Source organism: Desmodus rotundus, chromosome 2 (assembly GCF_022682495.2).
Source record: "Desmodus rotundus isolate HL8 chromosome 2, HLdesRot8A.1, whole genome shotgun sequence".
NCBI lineage: Eukaryota > Metazoa > Chordata > Mammalia > Chiroptera > Phyllostomidae > Desmodus > Desmodus rotundus.
Genome location: NC_071388.1, coordinates 182,822,496 through 182,845,270, shown reverse-complemented (window position 1 = coordinate 182,845,270; position 22,775 = coordinate 182,822,496). Strand labels below are relative to the sequence as shown.

At 36.5% G+C, this 22,775-nt stretch overlaps 2 protein-coding genes across 8 annotated transcripts in view; one reads left to right on the top strand and one right to left on the bottom strand.

Annotated features, from left to right (window-relative positions):
- CARF (calcium responsive transcription factor) overlaps positions 1-1,238 on the bottom strand; it is a 50,998-nt gene extending 49,760 nt beyond the window's left edge. For all 5 annotated transcript variants that reach the window (XR_011650900.1, XR_011650899.1, XR_011650901.1 and 2 more), the window contains exon 1: positions 1,156-1,238. The gene's annotated coding sequence lies outside the window, so the exon portion shown is untranslated. The remainder of the gene's footprint in view (positions 1-1,155) is intronic.
- WDR12 (WD repeat domain 12) lies at positions 416-20,726 on the top strand. 3 transcript variants are annotated; one of them, XM_045198207.3, is made up of 14 exons: positions 416-849; positions 1,952-2,067; positions 4,567-4,661; positions 7,118-7,212; positions 8,465-8,571; positions 9,449-9,564; positions 10,158-10,312; positions 11,585-11,630; positions 13,107-13,192; positions 17,403-17,543; positions 17,662-17,767; positions 18,150-18,282; positions 19,370-19,442; positions 20,285-20,726. In XM_045198207.3, the coding sequence occupies exons 2-14, from the start codon at positions 2,027-2,029 to the stop codon at positions 20,360-20,362; spliced, it is 1,272 nt and encodes a 423-aa protein (XP_045054142.1). In that variant the 5' UTR covers positions 416-849; positions 1,952-2,026; the 3' UTR covers positions 20,363-20,726. The 3 variants fall into 3 exon arrangements, with proteins under 3 accessions (XP_045054142.1, XP_045054141.1, XP_024419637.1); XM_045198206.3 differs by lacking the exon at positions 416-849 and adding an exon at positions 980-1,266; XM_024563869.4 differs by lacking the exon at positions 416-849 and adding an exon at positions 1,318-1,387 and having other exon boundaries at positions 20,285-20,725.
- Positions 20,727-22,775: the final 2,049 nt, after the last annotated feature.

The window sequence follows — 22,775 nt, the reverse complement described above, 5'->3', positions numbered from 1 at the left end:
GTAAGGAAAAAGACATGCAGGTAATGATTATCACAACAGCTTTATTAACTCTGTTTCATGTACTCACAACTGTAAACCTACTTTTGCCCACCCCGTAGGTAGGAGAGGCAGTACTGGAACCCAGGCATTTGGGTCCAGGACACGAGTTCTAAAAATTGAAAATAGTCCTAGTCTCATCATCATTTCTCTCTGATAAAAGATTGGTATTCGCTTACAGTTGTTTAAATCACTTCTCATATTCTATGGTTGATTGAAATATCGGGTGTCTGCCTAATTAAAGTACATCTTTAAGCAACTTGTTTAAAAAAAAAAAAAAAAAAAAAAAGGAAAGCTTTAGTTGTCTTCACCTGTACACATACCGCTCCGCCCACAAATTTTGCAATCCAGTTCTGCCTGATTCTAAACTGCTGTCTCTTGAAGTCCCCCTCTTGGAGCTTTTTTGGTGAACGCCTTAAAAAATGACTCTGAAATCTGGATAGCATCTCTCCATCCTCCCTCAGAAAAACAACTAAACGTAATTACAATAATTGTCGGTCATCGAGAGTAAGACATACGCCTTTGAGTAACTTCAAGACCCCAAAAAGTCAAAAAGCGGAGGAGGTGGTGTGCGAGTACGCATTCCCTGTTCTAAATATTCAAAGGGGCTCCTAAAGAGCAGGGAACGTAAAAAAAGAGATGCGGAGCAGCGCGAAAAACCGCACTCCGGGCTTCCCTGCCCAAGGGGTCCAGCTCCTTCTCCGCCGCGGGGCTCAGCGACCCTCCTCAAGACACCTAACCTCCACATTTTGCTGACTGCCTCTCCGGGACACGCGAGCCCCGTCGGGGGCAAAGAGGCATAGGCCTTGTCAGGTAAGGCCCCAGAAAGGACCCGAGACGGGGTGCAGACGGCGCCACCAGGGCCCAACTGCAGCTGGGGGCGGGGGCCGGCGGCGGGCGGTTGCTTAGGGACCGGCGGGTCAGGAGGTGATGGGAGGAGGAGGAGGCAAGAGGAATAAAGGGGTGTTGAGAGATAGCGTCCGGTCCGTCGGCGCAGACAGCGCTGCCAAACCTCCGACTACCCTAGTCCCGCTGCCGCCGAGAGCTCTACAGGGAGATAAGGGAAGTCCACAAAGTGCTGGAGCAGAGGGGAGAAAATTCAAAACGAGTCTACTCAACCTCGTCTTGGCTCCGAGGCCCCGCCATGGAGACCAGCACAGTGCGCAGGCGCATCCCCTCCGAGATCGCGCAGCGCGGTTCCTTGAGATAAGACCACTGTCGGCCACCGTTGTTAGTTCCCATTTTGATTCGGGATCCCCCCCCCCCCGCCCCCGCTTCTCCCGTGGGTTCAAAGCGTGAAGCTAGAAGGGAGACCCCCCACGAAGAATCTCGGGAGAGTGAGGTTCTGCTTGTGAGTATGCGTGATAAAATAAACCCGGAACGGTGTTCGTAAGTTAAAGCTGAAGAGAGAAGAAATTTAATGAATATCTGGCTGGAATCGGGATGGTTTAATGCAGATAAGATATCCTGAAAACAGCGTGGCAAAAGAGACTACAGTTCCCAGTGTTTATAGCGTCCGAGAAGCGCTGCTTTCTGGGGCTTGTATTATTTAGGAGCTGAGCTTCAAGTATCGGGTCTAAAGATAGACTTTAACATTTTAAAAAAAGGAAGAGCGAGAGAAAAATCAGGCTTAAATTGGTCTTTCTGTATTTTCGTATTCGATCCCAGGCTTAAACATATGAAAAGAAACAGAAAGGTTAAAGGGACACGCCATCTTTAAGACGTTGCTTTCCAAATCGATGATTCCTAAATCTAGGAGTAGGTAGTTGATGTTTGTGGGCTGGGCGTCTGTGGAAGTGCCACCTCGTGTTCTCTTCGCACTGGGGAGGTCGGAGGGAAGAAGGAGGGATTCCAGCCCTGGACTGCCGTTTCTGTTTCCCTGTGCAGTCTAATTTAGAGCTGCTTTTCTTTGTAGTCCGAAGGGACCAGAGCGCGCGTTGTCTGTTATCCCATACGTTTCTGTAGGCGAGTTTTGTGCCTACTTCCCGCGATGGCTCAGCTCCAGACGCGCTTCTTCACTGACAACAAGAAGTAAGTAAGCTCCTCCTCTCCCGTATCAGGGACCCCTTCGGTATAACGTTGTGGATCCCTGTCTTTGCCGTATTCACTTTTACACAACCCTTCTTTTTCTTTTTCGGCCTATTTTACGCTCAAGCGGAAGTGGTACCTAGAGGATTTCTCAGGGTCCAACCTCTAATATCACCTCCCTAACTGTCGGACTTTTCAGACTACACAATTTAAGCTGTGAATGCAGAGGAGCCGGAGGGCTTCAGGCTAGCTTTTTGAGTGAAGCACATTATGTAATTGAACAATGGACCAAGTCGTTACGGGCAGCTAGTGGTGTTTGTTTCTGAAACGACTTCATTTTCTTAAGTCGATGGTAGACGGTGATTTCCTACACTAGGCTAGAAAGTGGAGCTCTGAAGAAGGGGTTGGTAGAACTGTTTTTTGATAGGAGTATGAAGTCAAAACAGTTACAGATTTGTGTGTGTGTGTGTGTACATATACAGGTATACGTATTTGTATATACGAGGTATATAGCTCTGTGTGTACACATAATGTATAAACATTTTCAACAATAGTCCCCAGGTCTGTAGCATTCATTTGAAACCTAATTACATTCTGCCTCATGGGGTGTTTGTAGTTTTATGAGTTGACCTGGTAAATCATAGTCACTCCTCGTATTGTTGCCTTCAGCATGCATAAATTGTATTATCAGTGTACGTGAATGTATATACTTAAGTCTCAACACTTATCAAGTAATGTGGTGATGCAATAGTATAGCCACTGTACCTTTTCTAATTGAAATTTTTATTATTATTGATTCACGTGAAGTCTTAAGAAATAAATAGACCACTGTATTTTAACCCCTGAGATAAACTCATGTCGTGTGTGTGTGTGTGTGTGTGTATGTTTGTGTGTATTCTCAAAAAATATGTAATATGTTCTGATCAAATGAAGTGGTAAAATCATTTTATTCACCTATAAGTATATAATTTACATATATTCTATGTATATTCAATATGTGCATGTGAATTATGCTACTCCTCCTACCCCACCCCCATTTTACTGACCAACATGGTGAGTAAGAAAGGAAGAATGAAAAATTTTAATTTCTATGTTTTGTTACCTTTTTGAAAGCCTAAGTAACTGCTTACTACTTTTGGCATGATAAATATATACCTATAGCCTTACTACTCAAAGTGTAGTTTGAGAACCATCATCATCAGCATAACTTGGGAGCTTGTTAGGAAAAGCAGAATCTCAGCCTCTACCCCAGACCTCCTTGTTTAGAATTTACTTTTTGACAAGCTCTGAAGCTCCTCCTCTCCCCCCTCCCCATTGTCGCAAAAAGAGGCTTACTGCAGCCCTGTAGATTCTACCTTAACATCTTTGGAAACTTCCATTCCCCACAAATGCAGCCTTAAATTTGGCCTTATGGAGATTTCTTGTTTCATTAATTGTCCTTTTACTTTTTTGATAAAAACTTTGAGATGTACTTCACATACAACAGAATTCATGCATTTAAAGTGTTCAATTCACTGGTTTTGCAGGACTATACAACCATCACTACAGTAAATTTTAGAACATTTTTCACTACCCAGTCCTTCCACTCCCCCAGCCCTAGTCAATTGTTTAATCTACTTTCTGTCTCTATAGAGATTTGTGTATTCTGGACATCTCTTAAAGTGGAACTGTATAACTTGTGGTCTTTGGTGACTGGCTTGACCAGTCTTCCATGTTGTAGCATGTATCAGTACTTCATTCCTTTTTGTGGCCAAATAATATTCTATTCTATGGATAATACCACATTTTGTTTCCATTGTTCAGTTGATGGTCATTTGAGTTGTTTCTGCCTTTTAGCTATTATGAATAGTGATGGTGTGAACATTTGTATACAAGTATTTGTGTGTACATATATTTTCATTTCTCTTATGAGGGTATATACTTAGGAGTGGAGTTGGTGGGTCAAATGTAAGTGCATGTTCACCACTAACTTTTTGAGGCGCTGCAAGATGTTTCCAAAGCTGCTGCACCATTTTACATTTCCCACCAACAGTGAATAAGGTTTTAATTTCTCCACATTCCCACTGACACTTAACCTGTCTTTTCTTTGGTCACTAGTTATCACACTTACTGGAATAGTCTGGGTGGGCAATTTAATAACTCTTAGCTATTGTTTATCTGCTCTCCCTGCACTCCTGCTTTTTATCTATCCCTGTTTCACTCTGTATCCTTTCAGACTCTGCTCTTTGATCCTCCTTTTCTCTAGCTGAAATGACCTATGGCTTCTTTGTTTTGCCATTTTATATGTTGTATATGACACCATTCTTACATAGTTTCATTGTATTTGGGTACCAGATATTAACCCTTTCAGAGAACACAGACCACATCTTAATTCATTTTGTTAACCCCATGTAGCAAAATGACATGTATTCAATACTGAGTAAATGTTTGTTGAATGAATAAATGCACATTTGTTAAAATAATCTGTGGACTTAATCTTGATGTGTCATTTCTTTTTTATAGATATGCAGTAGATGATGTTCCCTTCTCAATCCCTGCAGCTTCTGAAATTGCTGACCTTAGTAACATTATTAATAAATTGCTGGAGGCCAAAAATGGTGAGTATATATGTTCTGAAAAGTTAGGACGGGGCACAGTATGACTAGCTACAATAAATTCCATCACATTTTATTTTATTTTAAGATTTTATTTATTTATTTTTAGAGAGGGGAAGGGAAGGAGAGGAGAGGGAGAGAAACATCAGTGTGTGGTTGCCTCTTGCGCACCCCCCTACTGGGAACCTGACCTGCAAACCCAGGCATGTGCCCTGACTGGGAATTGAACTGGCAACCCTTTGGTTCCCAGCCCACGCCCAATCCACTGAGATACACCAGCCAGGGCAATTCCATCACATTTTAATGTTATTTCCTTTTTTGGCCTTATGTTATAATACTGTATACATTTTATAATGGTAGAATTTATAAATTGTAACGTGGGTTTTCCTGCTTTGATATAAAAATATTTGGGAAATAATATTTCAGTTTAATCTGTTTTTAAGACTGTTGAGATTTAGGAGTAAAGATTTTAGTGTAATGTTTGTGATGTAGAGGTAATCAAAACATTGTGGCTGCGTTGAAGAGGGCTGACTGAGTTGGGAAGCAGATTAACAAATGCCAACATTAATACTGATATTTTTTAACTATTTGGGATTCATAAAATGGATAAAACAAACATGTAAGAGTATCAAGTAAAACATTTATCAAGATACAAATAGGAAACATATGCTAAGTGTGAATATAAGTTATTAGCCCATAAAATCAATATAAGCAGTTTGTACAAAAATATTGATTAAACAAGATTGGCCATAAATTGATAATTTGAGTTGCATGATAGGTATATGAAGGTTTATTATAAAGTTTATCCTCTATTTTTGCATATGTTTAAAATTTTTTATAATAAGATGTTTTTTTAAAAGTAAAATCATGCCCTTCCAAGATGGCTCAGTTGGTTGGAGCATTGTCCCATACACCGAAAGGTTTCAGGTTTGATTCCTGGTCAGGGCACATACCTAGGTCGAGGGTTTGATCCCTCATCTGAGGATATACTTTTATTGATTTTAGAGAGAGAGGAAGGGAGGGGGAGAGAAATAATCAATGTCAGAGAGAAACATCGATTGGTTGCCTCCTACTTGCACCCCAACCAGGGATGGAAACAAAACCTAGTTATGTGCCTTGACCAGGAATCCAGCCTGGAAGCTTTTGGTGTAAGGAGGGTGCTCCAACCAACTGAGCCACCTGGCCAGGGCTATTTTTTTTTTTTTTCTTATCCTTACCTGAGGGCATGCTGGAGAGGAGAAGAGATGGGGAGGAGTGGGGTGGAGAGAAACATTGATTGGTTGCCTCCTGTAGGCACCTAGATCAGGGACCTAAGTATGTACCTTTACTGGGAATGGAACACATGACCCTTCTGTCCATGGGATGACACTCCAACCAACCAGACCATATGGGCCAAGGGCAGATTTCAGATTTTTAAAAAGTAACAATCCAAATAGTCAGTGAGGGAGTTCTTTTAGAAGGATTATCTGTAATAAGTGCAAAATAATAAAGAATTTTGAGCATATTGTAACTCCAAATGAAGTAATGGACTTAAGTAGTGATTTTCAGTAGCTGCTAAAATCATTAATTAGGTAAAAGGTTGATAGGGAACATGATGGGTGGGATCATACTGACATCATCCAAGCCCAGAGGTGATTGCAATATCATAAAAAGAGCAAATCTGAAATCTTATCAAAATTGTTTAGGTCTGCCTCGTGTATAGGATATATAGGTGGTAGAGGAACATGTTAAATGACACCTCACAAATGTAATCAACCCAAACCAGATGTAAGAAATATTGAAAGACAGATGACCCAGTTTCTTCAACAGATAAATGAATGGCCAGGGAAATAAGGACTCTTAAAGATTATTGCTATAAAATATATTAATCAAATATAATTTGTGTATTTTGGATGCTGAGTCTAAAAAGCTTATACTGTAAAAATATTTATGAAATAAGGAAACATGAACATTGACTATTTGATACTCAAAGGAATAATTATAGAATATTTTAACATGACCTTAAAAATTTTTGTAGTACAAAGGTACATACTAAAGATTTACAGATGAAATGATACCATATCTGAAGTTTGCTTTAAAATAAAGCAATGGGTGTGTAGAGGGAGAAATATAGATGATTGTCCGTGAGTTGGTAATTGCCAAAGTGCACGATGGGAATGGAGATTCATATGTTATTTCTACTTTATATATGTTTGAAATTTTCACAGACTAAAATGTTTTTTAAAAACCAAAATAAGTATACCACCAAGAATAACAGAACAATTTTACCAACAGAATGAACTATTTCTGTTCTTTAAAATCACCTATTATACAGGGACACGTGGCCTGATTATGCCATGGAGAAATTCAGAGGCCACACTGGGATAATAGGAATCTGTTTGTTTTGGGGTCTCTTACATACCTCTGTCAATACCACTTCAGGTCCTAAGAGTGATAATTTCATTATATATTTTCTTTAGAGGTCCACAAATATGTGGAGTTTGACTTCCTTATCAAAGGCCAGTTTCTGCGAATGCCCTTGGTCAAACATATGGAACTGGAAAACATCTCATCTGTAAGTTCAAATGCTACCTGCTCTGTTTTACTTATTATCCGGTAATGTAGGTAAACTTCATTTAGAATCAGCCAGAATCTTCAGTAGCCTCTCTTCTGAGACTATAACAGAAGAATGAATATGGAAAGATACCTTCATACTTGTGGCGAACTGTCAAGAAAGGGAATAGCAAATACGTGTTTACTATGCATAAAGGTGTATAAAGTGATTGTGCACATGTAACAACTTACAGGTTACATTACTATGATTTAGAATGATTTTTCTCCCTTTCCTCTAATTTTCAAAGTTTACTTTTATATTGGGTTGGCCAAAAAGTGCATATGGTTTTTTCTGTAAAAGACACATTTTTCATTTTTACCAATAACTTTACTGATTTGGGTATTCGGAGTATGTTGGCTCTCTCCCATGTGGTATAATGTTGATTGTTCTCAGTGTCTTAACTGCTGTCATCTTCAACTGGTCTACCCATCCGTGGAGCATCATCCAGTGAAAAATCTCCAGCACAAAACTTGGCAAACCACTTTTGACACATTGCATCAGTTACAGCATCTTCTTCATACACTGCACAAATCTTTTTTTTGTGTTTCAGTTGCATTTTTACCTTTCTTGAAATAATAAAGCATAATATGCCGAAAATGTTGCTTATTTTCTTCCATGTTCAACATTAAAATGGTTACACAAAAATTCACTAGTTTTGGTTAAGTTTTTTCTAAATGCATGCTGATATGACAGCTGTCACAATACAATAACAGAATTGCTTCGAATGAAGCTAAAGACAACTAAGCACTATTAGAGCCATCTTACGGGGGAAAACTGAACTTTTTGACCAACCCAATACATAAAATTTATCATTTTAACTATTTTTAAATATACAATTCAGTGGCATTAACTACCTTCACAATGTTATGCAACCATCACCCTATCCATTTTCAGAACTTTCTCATCATCCTAAACAGAAGCTCTGTACCCATTTAACAATATGCTTTTGTGATTTTATAATTTAATTTTTCTTATATTCCTTTTTTCCTCACTTTTAGCGTAAGATTTCCAACATCAGTAACATTTCTTAATGTTACTTATAGCATACTGTCAGATCAAATAAAGTTTTTCACCTTTTGTATGGCTCCAAATTTTTTGGGTTATGAAGGGGGCAGACATACCAGAGATGATTAAACTGGGGTTCTGTATCTTCATAATGTACCATTTTAAGACTACCCCGCCTGATTGATTTCTGGTTTCTCTCTGTGACTAGGAAGAGGTTGTGGAACTAGAATATGTGGAGAAGTATACTGCACCTCAGCCAGAACAATGCTTATTCCATGATGACTGGATCAGTTCAATCAAAGGGGCAGAGGAATGGTATTGCCAGATGAATGTTCTTGTATCCTTCTCATACCACCCCCATCAGTCTTTATAAGTGCCTGGTGGGAATATTCTCCTCTGAATTCTCTGTTCTCTATAAATGTAATTCGTGATATATGTATCAGTGACCATACCAAAGATCTTTACATTTACTGCAAGTCAAGAAGAAACATTTGTGAGTAAGTTTTGTTTTCTTCGTGAAGATGTAGTGAGATTTGTATTCTGGATAGGTCAGATGTCAGGGCATTTATATGATTTGAGTATGTTGCTTTTAAGACCGAGGATATAATTTGTTTCATAGAGGAGGAAAATTATTTTTATAGTCATATATCTCCTGGCCTGATATGATGAAGATGCAGGTCATGCTATTTTAGAGTTAAAATGGGCAAACTGGAATGAAGAAGTTTATATGGCTCAGAGGAAACCCCACCCTGGCCTTACTTGTGAAAAAACACCTCAAGAGTGGTGTATAGTCGTAGCTTACATTCACAGAATGTCTCCCTGGGGTTATTATACAAAGTTAATGTTTTTACTGGTTTTATTTTAAGTGGTTTTACTGTTTTTCTATTTAATGGTTTTCATTAGTTAAATGCAGAGTACAGCCAACTTACTTAGCTTTCCCGAGAGTTGTATTTACAATAGTAAAAATGAAATGTAGAATTTGTCGGTTTTATTTTTAGCAGGTCAGGAAAAGCTGAATGTAACACCTTCTGATCTACTCTAGTATGTTTTGAAATCTTAATCTTCATATTAAAGGAGAGTTTAAAAGAATTATCCTCAAGGTTGACTTTGTCCTTACCTTAGAAATATAACTGATTTCAGGGTTTGAAAAAGCTGCTTTTTGTATTTCATAGGATTTTTTTCCTCCTTGCAGGATCTTGACTGGTTCTTATGATAAGACTTCTCGGATATGGTCCTTGGAAGGAAAGTCAATAATGACAATTGTGGGACATACAGATGTTGTAAAAGATGTGGCCTGGGTGAAAAAAGGTAAGGACTCTCCCTAAACTGAGGAATCCTGGATAGGGATTGGAAGTACGCCATTTTCAGTGCTGGGATAGAATATGGACAGGGTAGGAAATGTCTCCTGCCTCAGTTATTGTGAGATATTTGAAAAATGCAGTGTTCAAGAAGAAAAGGATTATATAAACAATTCATGTTAATGGAAGTGAATCCTTACTAAAAATATGTCAGATAATATATATTTTCAAGTAAAGATTGTGTTAAACTCATTTCATTTTTAAAATTTTTACAAGAGAGAGCGAAATAGTGATTTGTTATTCCACTTATTTATGTATTCACTGGTGGTTTCTTACATGTGCCCTGACCAGAGATCAAACCCACAACCTTGGCATATTGGGACAGTACTCTAACCAACTGAGCTACCCAGCCAGGGCTTAAACTCATTTCTTTCATAATATTTTTTACCATAAGTTAGCTTCTTTTTCAAAGCTGGACAAAATGATCTTTTGATATTTTTATCTTTTTAATGTTTTTCCTCAACAACGTATTGAATTCTTTGGTTTCAGAACACAGTGTATTTTAAATTTAACTTGTTTCTTACTGTGCTCTCCTTTCTTCAGACAACTTGTCTTGCCTACTACTGAGTGCCTCTATGGATCAGACTATTCTCTTATGGGAGTGGAATGTAGAGAGAAACAAAGTGAAAGCCCTACACTGCTGCAGAGGTCACGCTGGAAGTGTGGATTCTATAGCTGTTGATAGCACAGGAACTAAAGTAAGTAGCTGTAGTGTTAGCAGTACTGTGTTTAGACTTTGAATTGATGCAAAAAAAAAATTCCTGCATATATTCATTATGATTGGCCTACTTTCATAACAATTGGTGACTAAAGAATATGATTTCAAACCAAAAAGTAAAACTCATATGATAAAAGATGCAAAAATTGACTTCTTCAGTATCAGTGTATCTCTGGTTTAGAATTGTATCTAAACTGCAGAAGTTTTAAGAATTCAGGTAAACAAGCTATTTATTTATGTAACCTTAAATAATAATGACATTTTAAATCTTTCAGCTACTCACAGTGCTGTTACTAGTTGAAAATATCTAATTGAACAACTAATAAGCTGTAGCATACACTAACGTTAGTGTTACTAGAGGTTGTTTTACTATTCTTGCTGATCTCTTTATCATGACAAAATGAGTAAAGATTAGTTAAAAAGAAATAAACCTGAAGGCCATACTGCATTGACTTAAGAAGGATGACAAACTCTCTTACCATTTGAAAGTTCCGTATGCCACATTTAAATAAACCTTCTGAATTTATGAGTTTTTCTTCAGCATTATTTGCCAGTTAATATATTAAAGATTTATGATTGTTCATATTTGAACCATCAAGAAGGTTTACATGGCGTCAAGTCCAAACTTAAGTAAATAATTGTACTTCGTTGTTGGCTATAAAAGACAGGAGCTCATCTGGAATTTTTTCATCTTAAAGATCATGAGATCCAAGGGCAAAATAAACAACCACATTATGAGCAGGGTGATGATGCAGTTGGGTCTCAGGAACCAAGGAGTGGAGGCTTGAATATGACCGGTACCTCCCCTCCCTTTCGTCTCCCCAAGTTGACTTTATTCTCTCTTACCTTAAACTGGCATTTTCCACATGGCAGTAAAACCTGGCCTTCAGTATTCTCAGGTTTTACATCTTGTATCAGCTATCCCTGGAAAAAGACTAACTACACTCTTTGGAATACAAGCTTTCAGAAAAAAAGTCCTGAAGGATAAAAATCTGTAGGCATAGTGGAGGTCAGTTGTCCACCCTTATCTAAGCAACCATCGCCAGGGCACTGGGCTAGGTAAGAATGGCAGCTTCTTCAGTTGCTCGAAATTGAAGGTACAACTTTCAGGAGACTAGGAAGTCAGGCAGATGATACCATAGTAGTTAGGATTTCAGAGCAAAGTGAAGGTTTTAAGGTAAATAGAAAAAAAAGGGCAGATAACATGGATTATAATTATAAACTCTTTTTCCCTTCATATATATCGGTTTAGTTTTGCAGTGGCTCCTGGGATAAGATGCTGAAGATCTGGTCTACAGGTACATCAAATCCTTCTTTTCCTTTGATTAATGATATTTTAAGAATTTCAGTGAAAGAGTTCTTCTTAACGTGTATTTTACCATAAAAATGGACCAGGGCTTTGTAGGATACAAAGGAGCATAGTAGAGAAAAATTAGCGTGTTTCTCTGTGTTTCAAAATGTTTTTGTACCCCATCATCCCTTTACTTACTGGACAGTGTCACTGAGTGGCTGCAAGTGTCAGCAACATGTTTGGTGCAGTGGGACACAACTGCCTTGAGTTCCCTCATTCAGGAACCTGGAAATAAAAACACCTTCTGAGTAATTTCAATATACTTTACTACTAGAGAAATTTTCTTCGTTAAGCTGGTTTGCTTTAAAAAAAATAAAACCAAATAAACTTTAAATAGAGTTTTATCAAACTTCTTACTTTGAAAACAATAGATTAGAAGGAACAAGTAGAGGAGGAGGAAGAGAGGGAAGGAGGACTCTCAGAGGAAGGTGCCTTCATAGGAACAAGAAGACCCTGAAAGGAGAAAAGATGGGGGAAAACTCACAGATTATTTAAATTTTAAAAGTAGTAGTCTAGAACTATTTATTGTACAGGTAAACAGATCAGAATACCTCTGATACTTCTGAGGTAATTGCTATGTTACAGCATAATACCCAAAATATAGTTTACAAAGTAGAGTTGGGGGAACAGGAGAAGCTTAAAGAGTTTGATATAACTATGTATAAGATGGCAGGAAATATATAATCCATTTAGTAGATATTCCAAAAAAGCTTAAACAGTTTTGAAGCAGAAAGTGGTTTGTTTAGAAAATTTCCCCATTATCGAATATTTTATTTTTTGCTAGTTCTAGGTAAATAAGATATGTATATATAAGTTGTTACCCTTAAGGCACTTAATAGTATAATTTGGAAAAAACTTTAAGATTCATAAAATATAGTTATAAAACATGAAATACGTGGTTTTCCATCTGGGGTTTGCTACCTGGCCAAATGACGTGTAACAAATATTTTTTAAAAATCAAAGATATCTATAAAACACTTAAATTCATTGTTAAAAAAGTACAATAATAATACACATGGCTGGAATGTATGTCCTTTTAATGTGTTTATCTTGTGGCATTACCTTCATGTAAATGCAGTACGGTCAGAACTCTCCTACAACTATTAGTAAGCAATTTTCATAAATACAGTAAAGTAATGAATATTTATAATAATCTTAGACATAGCAAGATATCAAACTGGTTAAGTTCTAGGATTTTAATGTACTTTTTACTTTATCCTTTTGGAAGATTGGTGACACAGGTATTGTTTTTATGTATAATTTTCTTTAACCAAAATAAGTAGGAATATCTGTCTATTCCCTAGCCAATTAAGATAATGTGGAGAAAGTGTATACTCAGAAATGTAAAAATTCTTTGAGACTGTTTGCAATTAATGTTTACCATAAATTTTTAAATTATCACCTCTAATTCTCTATGATTCAGTCCCTACAGATGAAGAAGAAGAAATGGAGGAACCCACAAATCGACCAAGAAAGAAACAGAAAACAGAGCAATTGGGACTAACAAGGGTAAGTATTTGTGAGAACTGCTATACTTGGCTTAAGTCTGTATTGACAGATACCCAGTAACTTAATATAATTTTTTCTGTTTAAATTTCCCTTTGTCTCTCTTTGCTGCTTCAGCCATAATTAAGCTCTCTTTCAGTGGATTTGTAACTATTTATTAGAAATACTCCAGCTGCATTTATCTGAGTCACTGACTGTAGTAGCATTGAGTTGGGCTTACCAATTGGTAGGTTGATTATTTAGCTATTACATTTAATCTCATGGTATATTTTGAAGTAGGATCTTTTCCAAAGCTTGCACTAAAGTGAAGCATCTCATTACCTGTTTAATCATGATTGTCTCATACTCTGAGGATGTAATTCTCACTGAGGGATGCTCAAGGTATCTTCTAAATTACTAGAAACCAGGAGGTGAATTGAGGTTTTGATTCTGTCATTTAGCAACTAGATTCAATTAAATCAAAATGAGAAATTTCATCCATATTCTTATTCTGTTAAGTTAGGGAGGTATTTGTCATAATATGATCCGACCTGCATTAATATACTTAATGTGAAGGACAATACTGAGTCAGGTTTAGAAAAACATTTTCCATTCATTTTCTCACAGCTGTGATGAATGTGTAGTAAATGAAGCACACATTATTTCTTATAATCACTAATAAGATGTCTTATAAAAATCATTGAAAAGAGTAAAGTGTGATCATAAATGATTCATCAAACTCACAAAATGCAATGAACAGTAGCACTTGCTGGTTCCAACTGAAAGTAGTGATCTATAATACATTTTAAACATGGACTGCTGAATTGCAAGAGGAACAATCTGGCAGCAACTCAGCTTATTTATCACTTCATCTGGTAAGACAAATTAGAACTTTAAGTGTCTTGCCAGTTTGGATATTGTGTCAGTTGTGATTTATTGATGCATATCCCTGATCAGCCTGTGAAGAATATATTTGATTATAGTATTATTTCTATTTTTTTATTTCTTGAATTATAAACATTCTTCACATAGAAGGTAGCTTTTCTTCTACTTATTTTTAAAGAAAGGAAACTTACTTTATTTTTAAATATTTTATTTATTTATTTTTAGAGAGGGGATGGGAGGGAGAAAGAGAGGGAGAGAAACATTGATGTGTAGTTGCCTCTCGTGTGCCCCGAACTGTGGATCTGGCCTGCAACCCAAGCATGTGACCTGACTAGGAATTGAACTGATGACCCTTTGGTTCACAGGTCAAGCACTCAATCCACTGAGCCAAAACAGCCAGGACTACCTTTTTTTTAATTGAAGTTTGGCATGCATATGTTTAAATGTATAGATCAGTGAATTTTAATAATGTATAGTATTCCTTTACATAGCTATACCAGAATTTATTCATTCTTTTGATAGACATCTAGGTTTCCAGTTTTGGCCACCACAAATAAAGTTGCTAAGAAAATTCTTACACTTGTCTTTTGGTGTACATGTGCAGTCATTCTGCATATGTGGAATGGCTGGATCACAGGGTATGAACATGTTCAGGTTTTTGAATGTTAGATACTGCCAAATAGTTTTTCAAACTGTATCAGTTTATACTTTCACTGCCAGGGTATGAGATTTAGTGTTACTCCACGTCCTTACCAGTACTGGTCAATTTTTTAATACCAACTGATTTTATTTTACCACATAACATGTTTAACTTAGTATATCATTTTGTCTATTCCTGGTGGCGTGTAGTGGAATTTAAGTCCCAGCCCTTTGACTCCTAATTGTGAAGTGCCCGCTTGTGTTTTTAGCCCATTTTTTAAAAGTGTTGCCTATCTTCTTACAGATTTGTTCTTTATGTATTCTTTATCTGTTCTTTATGTAGGAGTTCTTTATGTATTCGGGTTTCAGAGTCTTTGTTGGATATATGTATTATAAGTATTTTCTCCCATTAAGTACCTTGCTGATAACTTATTTTTAGATAGATACTTTTATAAGCTTGCATCCATTGTTCATTTTATTTGAGAAATCACAATATATTCACTTTCTCATAGACTATGCTGGAATCCTTTGAAGTAAAAATTGTGCTAGAATTTGGGGGGGAAAGGTGGATTTTCAAGACTAAAATAAGACAAATATCAAAAATTTTCTGTCTCTTTCTGGTACCTGATTTGTATTAATATGAGTGGAGTGCTGCTAATTAGTTAACTTGTCATTTGTTTCATACATGAACATACAGTACGTTTTTTTCCTCATTTTTCTCTCAAAATTGCTTTTTTACTCCAGTACTATCTTACTGGAGTTTGTAGTAACGGTGCCAAAGTTGACTTTCCTATCTTTTTTTTTTTTTTTTTAATCATCTCATTTTTTTTTTAATCCATACCCAGGATGTGTTTATTGATTTTCGAGAGACAAGAAAGGGTCAGGGGAGAGAAAGAGAGAGAAACATTGATTGGTTGCCTCCTGTACATGACCCAACTGTGGATCAAACTTGCAGCCTAGGCATGTGCCCTGACCAGGAATCTAACACCCAGCCTTTTGGTGTACAGGACAGCACTCCAACCTTCTGAGCCACCCAGCCAGGGCAACTTTTCTATCTTCAAAAAGAAACAAATTTATGTATAGAAAAATTTACTCTCTTTGGTAAAAAGCTTCTGAATTTTGATAAATGTGAAGAATATGCAACTACATAATCAAGATACAGAACAGTCTGTCATCCCCTAAAACTCTTGTGCATTGATAGTCAGCCTTTCCCTCTGCTTCTGTCCCCTGCAACCATTGATTTGTCCTCCATTCCTGTCACTTCTTTTTCCAGAATATCATATAAATGGAACCATACAGTATGCAGACTTTGCATCTAGATAAACTCAGGTATTTGGAAATCATGACTTACTCCTTTTAAAAGCTGTAGAGTACTCTTTTGTATGGATATACAACAGTTCATTTAATCATTCACCAGGTGAAGGTTACTTTGGGTTGTTTCTAGTTTAACAGTCATAAACAAAATTGCAATACAAATTTGTGGATAGTCTTTTTTTATCAGGTTCCCTTACTTTATTCAGGAAAATTTTAGAGATGGAAAGAGAGAACTTAGGGATCATTTGATCTAGGAGTTAGCAAACTATAACCCAACAGCCAATTTGGCTGTGGCCTATTTTTTTGTACTACTAAGAATGATTTTAAAGGGGTTTTAAAGACTAATCAAGAATATGAGACAGATTATATGTGACCTGGAAAAGCTAAAAAAAGTATTTTCTGGACTATACCAAAAAACTTAGCTGATCTCTGATTCAGTATAACTCTCTGGTATTACAGAAGAGGTAATAATATTGAAGGAGGCTAAATGTAACAAAGTTACAAAATTAAACTGACTGTCTCATTTCAGAATTTTTTTCCTCTCTATCTTTCACATGTTCTTTATATTTAAGATACACACTATACCTAATTTGGGGATTTTAATTTGAGAAAGAGGGTAGAGGTTTTATAATGCTAATGAGCCATGGACCTTATTTACAGGTTGGATGCTGGGGAAATAAAGGAGGTAAGAATAACCTATTTAGATTAATTTAACTTGGAAGAGTCATGTAGAAAATGGTAGCACCTTGACTCAAACCTAGATGTAACCCAGAGCTTTTTCTGTTATCTTCTACATATAATATATTTGACAACTGAAAGAAGTTAGTGTTAATATTAATAGTCCTCAAAATGAAAAGTAGCCCTGACTAGTGTGACTCTCTAGATTGAGTGCCAGCCTATAAACCAAAGGGTTGCCGGTTCAATTCCCAGTCTAGGGCACATGCCTGGGTTGCTGGCCAGGTCCCCAGTTGTGGGTGTGTGACAGACAACCACACATTGATGTTTCTCTCCCCCTCTTTCTCCCTCCTTTCCCCTTTCTCTAAAAAATAAATAAGTAAAATATTTTTTTAAATGAAAAGTAGAATAGATGGGGAGGTGGTAGAATATAGTGCAAAGACTACAAACTTTGGAGTAATATTTGAGTTGGAATTTAAATCTGCCCTTTATAAGCTATATGATCTTGGGCAAGTTATTTTTCTCAGCTTTAGTCTCTCCATCTACAAAATTAAGTATCTGTCTTGAAGGATTGTGGTAAAGAAGAAATCAGGCAGGATATGAAAGCCAAAGCACATGACAAAATATCTGTAATATGGGCTTCAGAAGTACTAGCTTCTATTACTGTTTCAATTACTCTGAACTGAAAATGCTTTTCCTTTTGGGTATCTTTCATTTCTAGACACCCATAGTGACTCTCTCTGGCCACAAGGAAGCAATTTCCTCAGTTCTATGGTCAGATGCTGAAGAAATCTGCAGTGCATCCTGGGACCACACAATTAGAGTGTGGGATGTGGAGTCTGGCAGTCTTAAGTCAACTTTGGTAAGACATAAATTCAGTGGTACTCTGATTAACTTTGAGTTTTTCAGTGAGAAGCTTCTAGAGGTGATTACTTTTTAAACCACTATGGTTAACTATCCTTTCCCTTTTTTTTTTACAGACAGGAAATAAAGTATTTAATTGTATTTCCTATTCTCCACTTTGTAAACGTTTAGCATCTGGAAGCACAGATAGGCATATCAGACTATGGGATCCCCGAACTAAAGGTGAGTCATGTAAACCACTGGAGGAAAAATACATGTAAATACCATCACTTTTTCTTCTCACTACAGATGCATATAAAACGATAATTTTCTACATTTTTAAAAAGATTTTATTTATTTATTTAAAGAGGGGAAGGGAGGGAGAAAGAGAGGTAGAGAAGCAGTGTGTGGTTACCTCTCACACACCCCCTACTGGGGACCTGGCCCACAGCCCAGGCATGTGCCAGGGTTGAACTAGGAATTGAACCAGCGACCCTTCAGTTTGCAAGCTGGCACTCAGTCCACTGAGCCACACCAGCCAGGGCTCTACATATTTTTTTTTTTTTAGATTTGTTCTGCCTACTTCTAAAATTCAATAATTGTTACCTTTTTTTATTTTGTTCAGATGGTTCTTTGGTGTCACTGTCCCTGACCTCACATACTGGCTGGGTCACAGCAGTAAAGTGGTCTCCTACCCATGAACAGCAGCTGATTTCAGGTTCTTTAGATAACATTGTCAAGCTGTGGGATACAAGAAGGTAAATCCTATTTATGATTCACAAAAGAAATATATCAATTGCCTGTTGTATACAGAAAAAATGAAATGATAAATATATCAAAAGGGACACATCTTTGGGGAAGGCCTCTCTTTGAAGGTGGAATTCTAATAGTGAATCAAACAATGTGTAGGTATGAGCCCTGCACAGATCATAGCAGAGGGAAAGTAGGTAAGGTGGGGAAAATCTGTGCATATTGACAAAATAGCAAGAGAGCCAGTGTTGATGGAGTAATCAGGAGAATGGCAGTACATGAGGCAGGAAGTGGTTATATTGAGCAGGACCTTGTAGGTCTCAGTAAGGAATTTGGGTGTCATTCTAAGTGTGCAGGCTTTAGAGGTTTTTGAGCAAGGGAGCAAGAATGAAAGCAGAGAGGCTAATTCAAGAGATAGAGAATGGTGATTTGGACTATGGGGGTAGCATTAGAGATAAGTGGTTGGTTGGATTTTAGGTATATTTTGAAGATAGCTGTTTGGCAGGATTGGCTCATACAGAGAGGAATCTAGGATAATGCCTGTATTTTCTACTCAGCAATTGGGTGATGATTATTGATGCCACTTGTTATAATGGGAAGGAGTAGAAAAAGCAGTTTATGAAGGGAAATCAAGAACTTTTGGTTGTTTTAAACTTGTAGTGCCCATAAGACAGTCTGCCATCAGCCAGTTGGGATATATATACCAAACTCAGGGGAGAAGTTTGGCTAATACATAAATTTGGGAGTTGTCAGCATATAGATGGATAGATAAAGGGTATATAAAACCATGATTTGGGGGTAAAAGTGAAATAGTCAAGGAAATGTAAAAATGGACCTAGACATAAGTTTTTATAAATAAACAGCATTTTTCCTGAATATATTTGTTGCAGTAAATCTTGGTCATTTGCTAATGATATAGGAAAATCAGGAGAGGCGGTCAATTAAATACCCAGAATTTTAATACTAAGTGTTAAAGAGGCTAGGATGGTGAACTCTAAAGTTTTCAGGAAAGTATAGGTGATTTTGTTCATATGTTTGTTTGTTTGTTTTAATACCATTAAAAGCATATAACATGTCAGCATTTTCATCTTTTAGTTGTAAGGCTCCTCTCTATGATTTGGCTGCTCATGAAGACAAAGTTCTGAGTGTAGACTGGACAGACACAGGGGTAAGACATTATAATTTATTTGGTGAAGAAAAAAATACATTAGACTAAATACGGTGTTTGTGTTTACGGAGTTAGTAGTTTTAATACATCTGATATTTATAATTCTATATTCTAAGTTTCCATTAACATTATTCATAAAATCTCATATCTCATTCAAAGAAGAAACACATTTGTTCTTTAATACTAGGTATAGTAAAATTTGAAAATTTTGACAACAGTTTTTTTTTCTCATGAGTATTTTAACAAAATTCTGAAGCAACTTTTTTTTTCATTTAATGAAATGTTTTAAGTCCATAAACTTGGTACTTTAGACTAAACAGATCAAGATATTTCCCGTTTAGAAAAATCTTATGTAATAAACCTAGACTTAAAACGTGTTTAAAGAATTATAATTGAATGTTTATGTATATACGTAAGGTCTTATTGCCTAAGAATTCTTTTCCAATCTATAGGTCTTAGGGCTTACTGGAATAATTTGTAATATCCATTTACCTGCAAACAATGTGCTGTCCTTTAAAAACTTAATTTTCTTAAATGAGTAAAACTATATATTACACTTCAGACTTTTTATTACATTTCTTAGGAAATGCTTCATAGAAAGTACAATAGCATATTACACCTTAATCAAATTTAAATGATCACTTTAAAAGTTTTAATATATTGTATTATCATGTAGTATTAAAATTGAGGTATCGGTACATTTAAGTGATTATTTCTTAATGCAAGTTAACTGCTCATCTTAATTGCTCTGTAATCAAAATCACCATTATTAGGTTTACCATTATATGAAATAACTGTCTTCTGTTTGTGTGGTTTTTTTTTTTTTCTCTCCTTTTATGCAGTTACTTCTGAGTGGAGGAGCAGACAATAAATTGTATTCCTACAGATATTCACCTACCACATCCCATGTTGGGGCATGAAAGTGAATAAGTTTGACCAAGAGATTCTTCCTATAAATGTGATCGATAAAAAATATTCACATTACATCAATGCAGATCATCCTTGATAATAGTTATTACTATCTTTTTATTTTGTATTTATTATATAACAGTTTGCATTTATAAAATATAAAATGTGGCCTGTATTCTCTACCTTGTGCAAGCTCTTGAAATTAAATTGAGTTTATTTCTTTTTAAAGGTATTGGTTTGAATTAAGATTTGCTTTTGAAATGTATAAAAGCATTTATTAAAAATACAGTGCTTGTCCAGTTTGTTACATTTCTGACAGAGAAACTTTAAAGTTAGTGGTTTCAAAAAGCATCTAAAAAAATTAATGTGTTTTGAAAATTCTATAGACTCCACCAAAAAATTACTAGACCTAATAAGTGAATTTGGCAAAACAGCAGGATACAAAGTCAATATTCAGAAATCAAAGGCATTTTTGTGCACCAACAATGAAATATCAGAAACAGAAAAAAATCCCATTTGATACAGCAACAAGAAAAATGAAGTACCTAGGAATAAACTTAACCAAGGAGGTAAAAAGACCTGTACTCAGAAAACTACATAACATTGAAGAAAGAAATTAAGGAAGACACCAACAAATGGAAGCATTTATCATGTTCATGGATTGGAAGAGTTAACATCAAAATGGCCATACTACCCAAAGCAATTTATAGATTCAATGCAATCCCTATTAAAGTACCAATGGCATATTTCACAGATATAGAGCAAACATTTCAAAAATTTATATGGAGCCATAAACAACCCCCAAATAGCTGCAGCAATTTGAGAAAGAACAAGGTACAAGGGATCACAATACCTGATATCAAACTGTATTACAAGACCACTGTAATCAAAAACAGCCTGGTACTGGCATAAGAACAAGCACAAAGATCAATGGACCAGACTGGAGAGCCCAGAAATAAACCCGTGTCTTTATGGTCAATTAATATTTGACAAAGGGGGCACAAGCATACAATGGGATAAAAATAGTCTATTCAAATGGTTTTAGGAGAATCGTACATGCAAAAAAATAAAACTAGACCACCAACTTACACCATACACTAGAATAAACTCAAAATGCATAAAAGACTTAAATATAAGTTGCGATACCATAAAAATCTGAGCTATGAAAACATAGTAAAATTTTAGATATCCCACATAGCAGTACTTTTGCCAATATCTCCTGGGGCCAGGGAAATAAAGGAAAAAATAAATGGGATTACATCAAATTAAAGCATCTGCACAACTAAAGAGACCTATTAAAATGAAGAGGGACTGACTATGGGATAAAATATTTGCCAATGACACATCAGGCAAGGGTTTAACCTCTAAAGTATATAAAGAACTCATATGACTCAACACCAGGAAGACAGACAATCCAATTAAAAAATGGGCAAAGGATCTGAACAGACACTTCTCCAAGGAGGACATACAGAGAGCCCAGGGACATATGAAAAGTTGCTCAGCTTCACAAGCCATCAGAGAGATGCAAATTAAAATCACAAGGAGATACCACCTCACACCAGTCAGAATGGCCATCATAAATCAATAAACAAGGTCGGCGAGGATGTGGAGAAAAGGGGCCCTAGTGCACTGTTGGTGGGAATGCAGACTGGTGCAGCCACTGTGGAAAACAGTATGGAATTTCCTCAGAAAACTAAAATGGAACTGCCTGTTGACCCAGCAATTCCACTCCTGGGATTATATCCTAAGAATCCTGAAACACCAATCCAAAAGACCCTATGCACCCCAATGTTCATAGCAGCACGATTTACAATAGCCAAGTGCTAGAAACAGCCTAAGTGCCCATCAGTAAATGAATAGATCAAAAAACTATGGTACATTTACACAATGGAATTCTACGCAGCAGAGAGAAAGGAGCTCCTACCCTTCACAACAGCGTGGATGGAACTGGAGAGTAATAATGTGGAGTGAAATAAGCCATTTGGTAAAAGATAGATTCTGTATGTTCTCAGCTATAAGAGGGATCTAATGAACAAAATAAACTAAGGAGCAAAAGAGAGCCAGAGACATGGAAACATGGAACAGAGTGACAGTGGCAAGAAGGGAGCGGGAAGGGGAATAACAGTGGAAAGAAGGGGAAGGGACTAGTCACAGAGCCCCTATAAATGGCCCACGGTCATGGACAAGGTGTGGGGACTGACTGTGGGTAGGGGGGTAGGCTGGGCAGAGGAGGCCAAAGGGGGAAAAATTCAGACAACTGTAATAGACTAACAACAAAGAAATCCTAAAAACATTAAATAAATAAATAAATAAATAAATAAATAAATAAATATAAATAAAAAGCAGTATGAAATTAAATTATTTTCCACCAGTAATGTAGTTCTTCTTTTGCCTATTTCCAATGTTTTTTTCCATGAGGTTTTT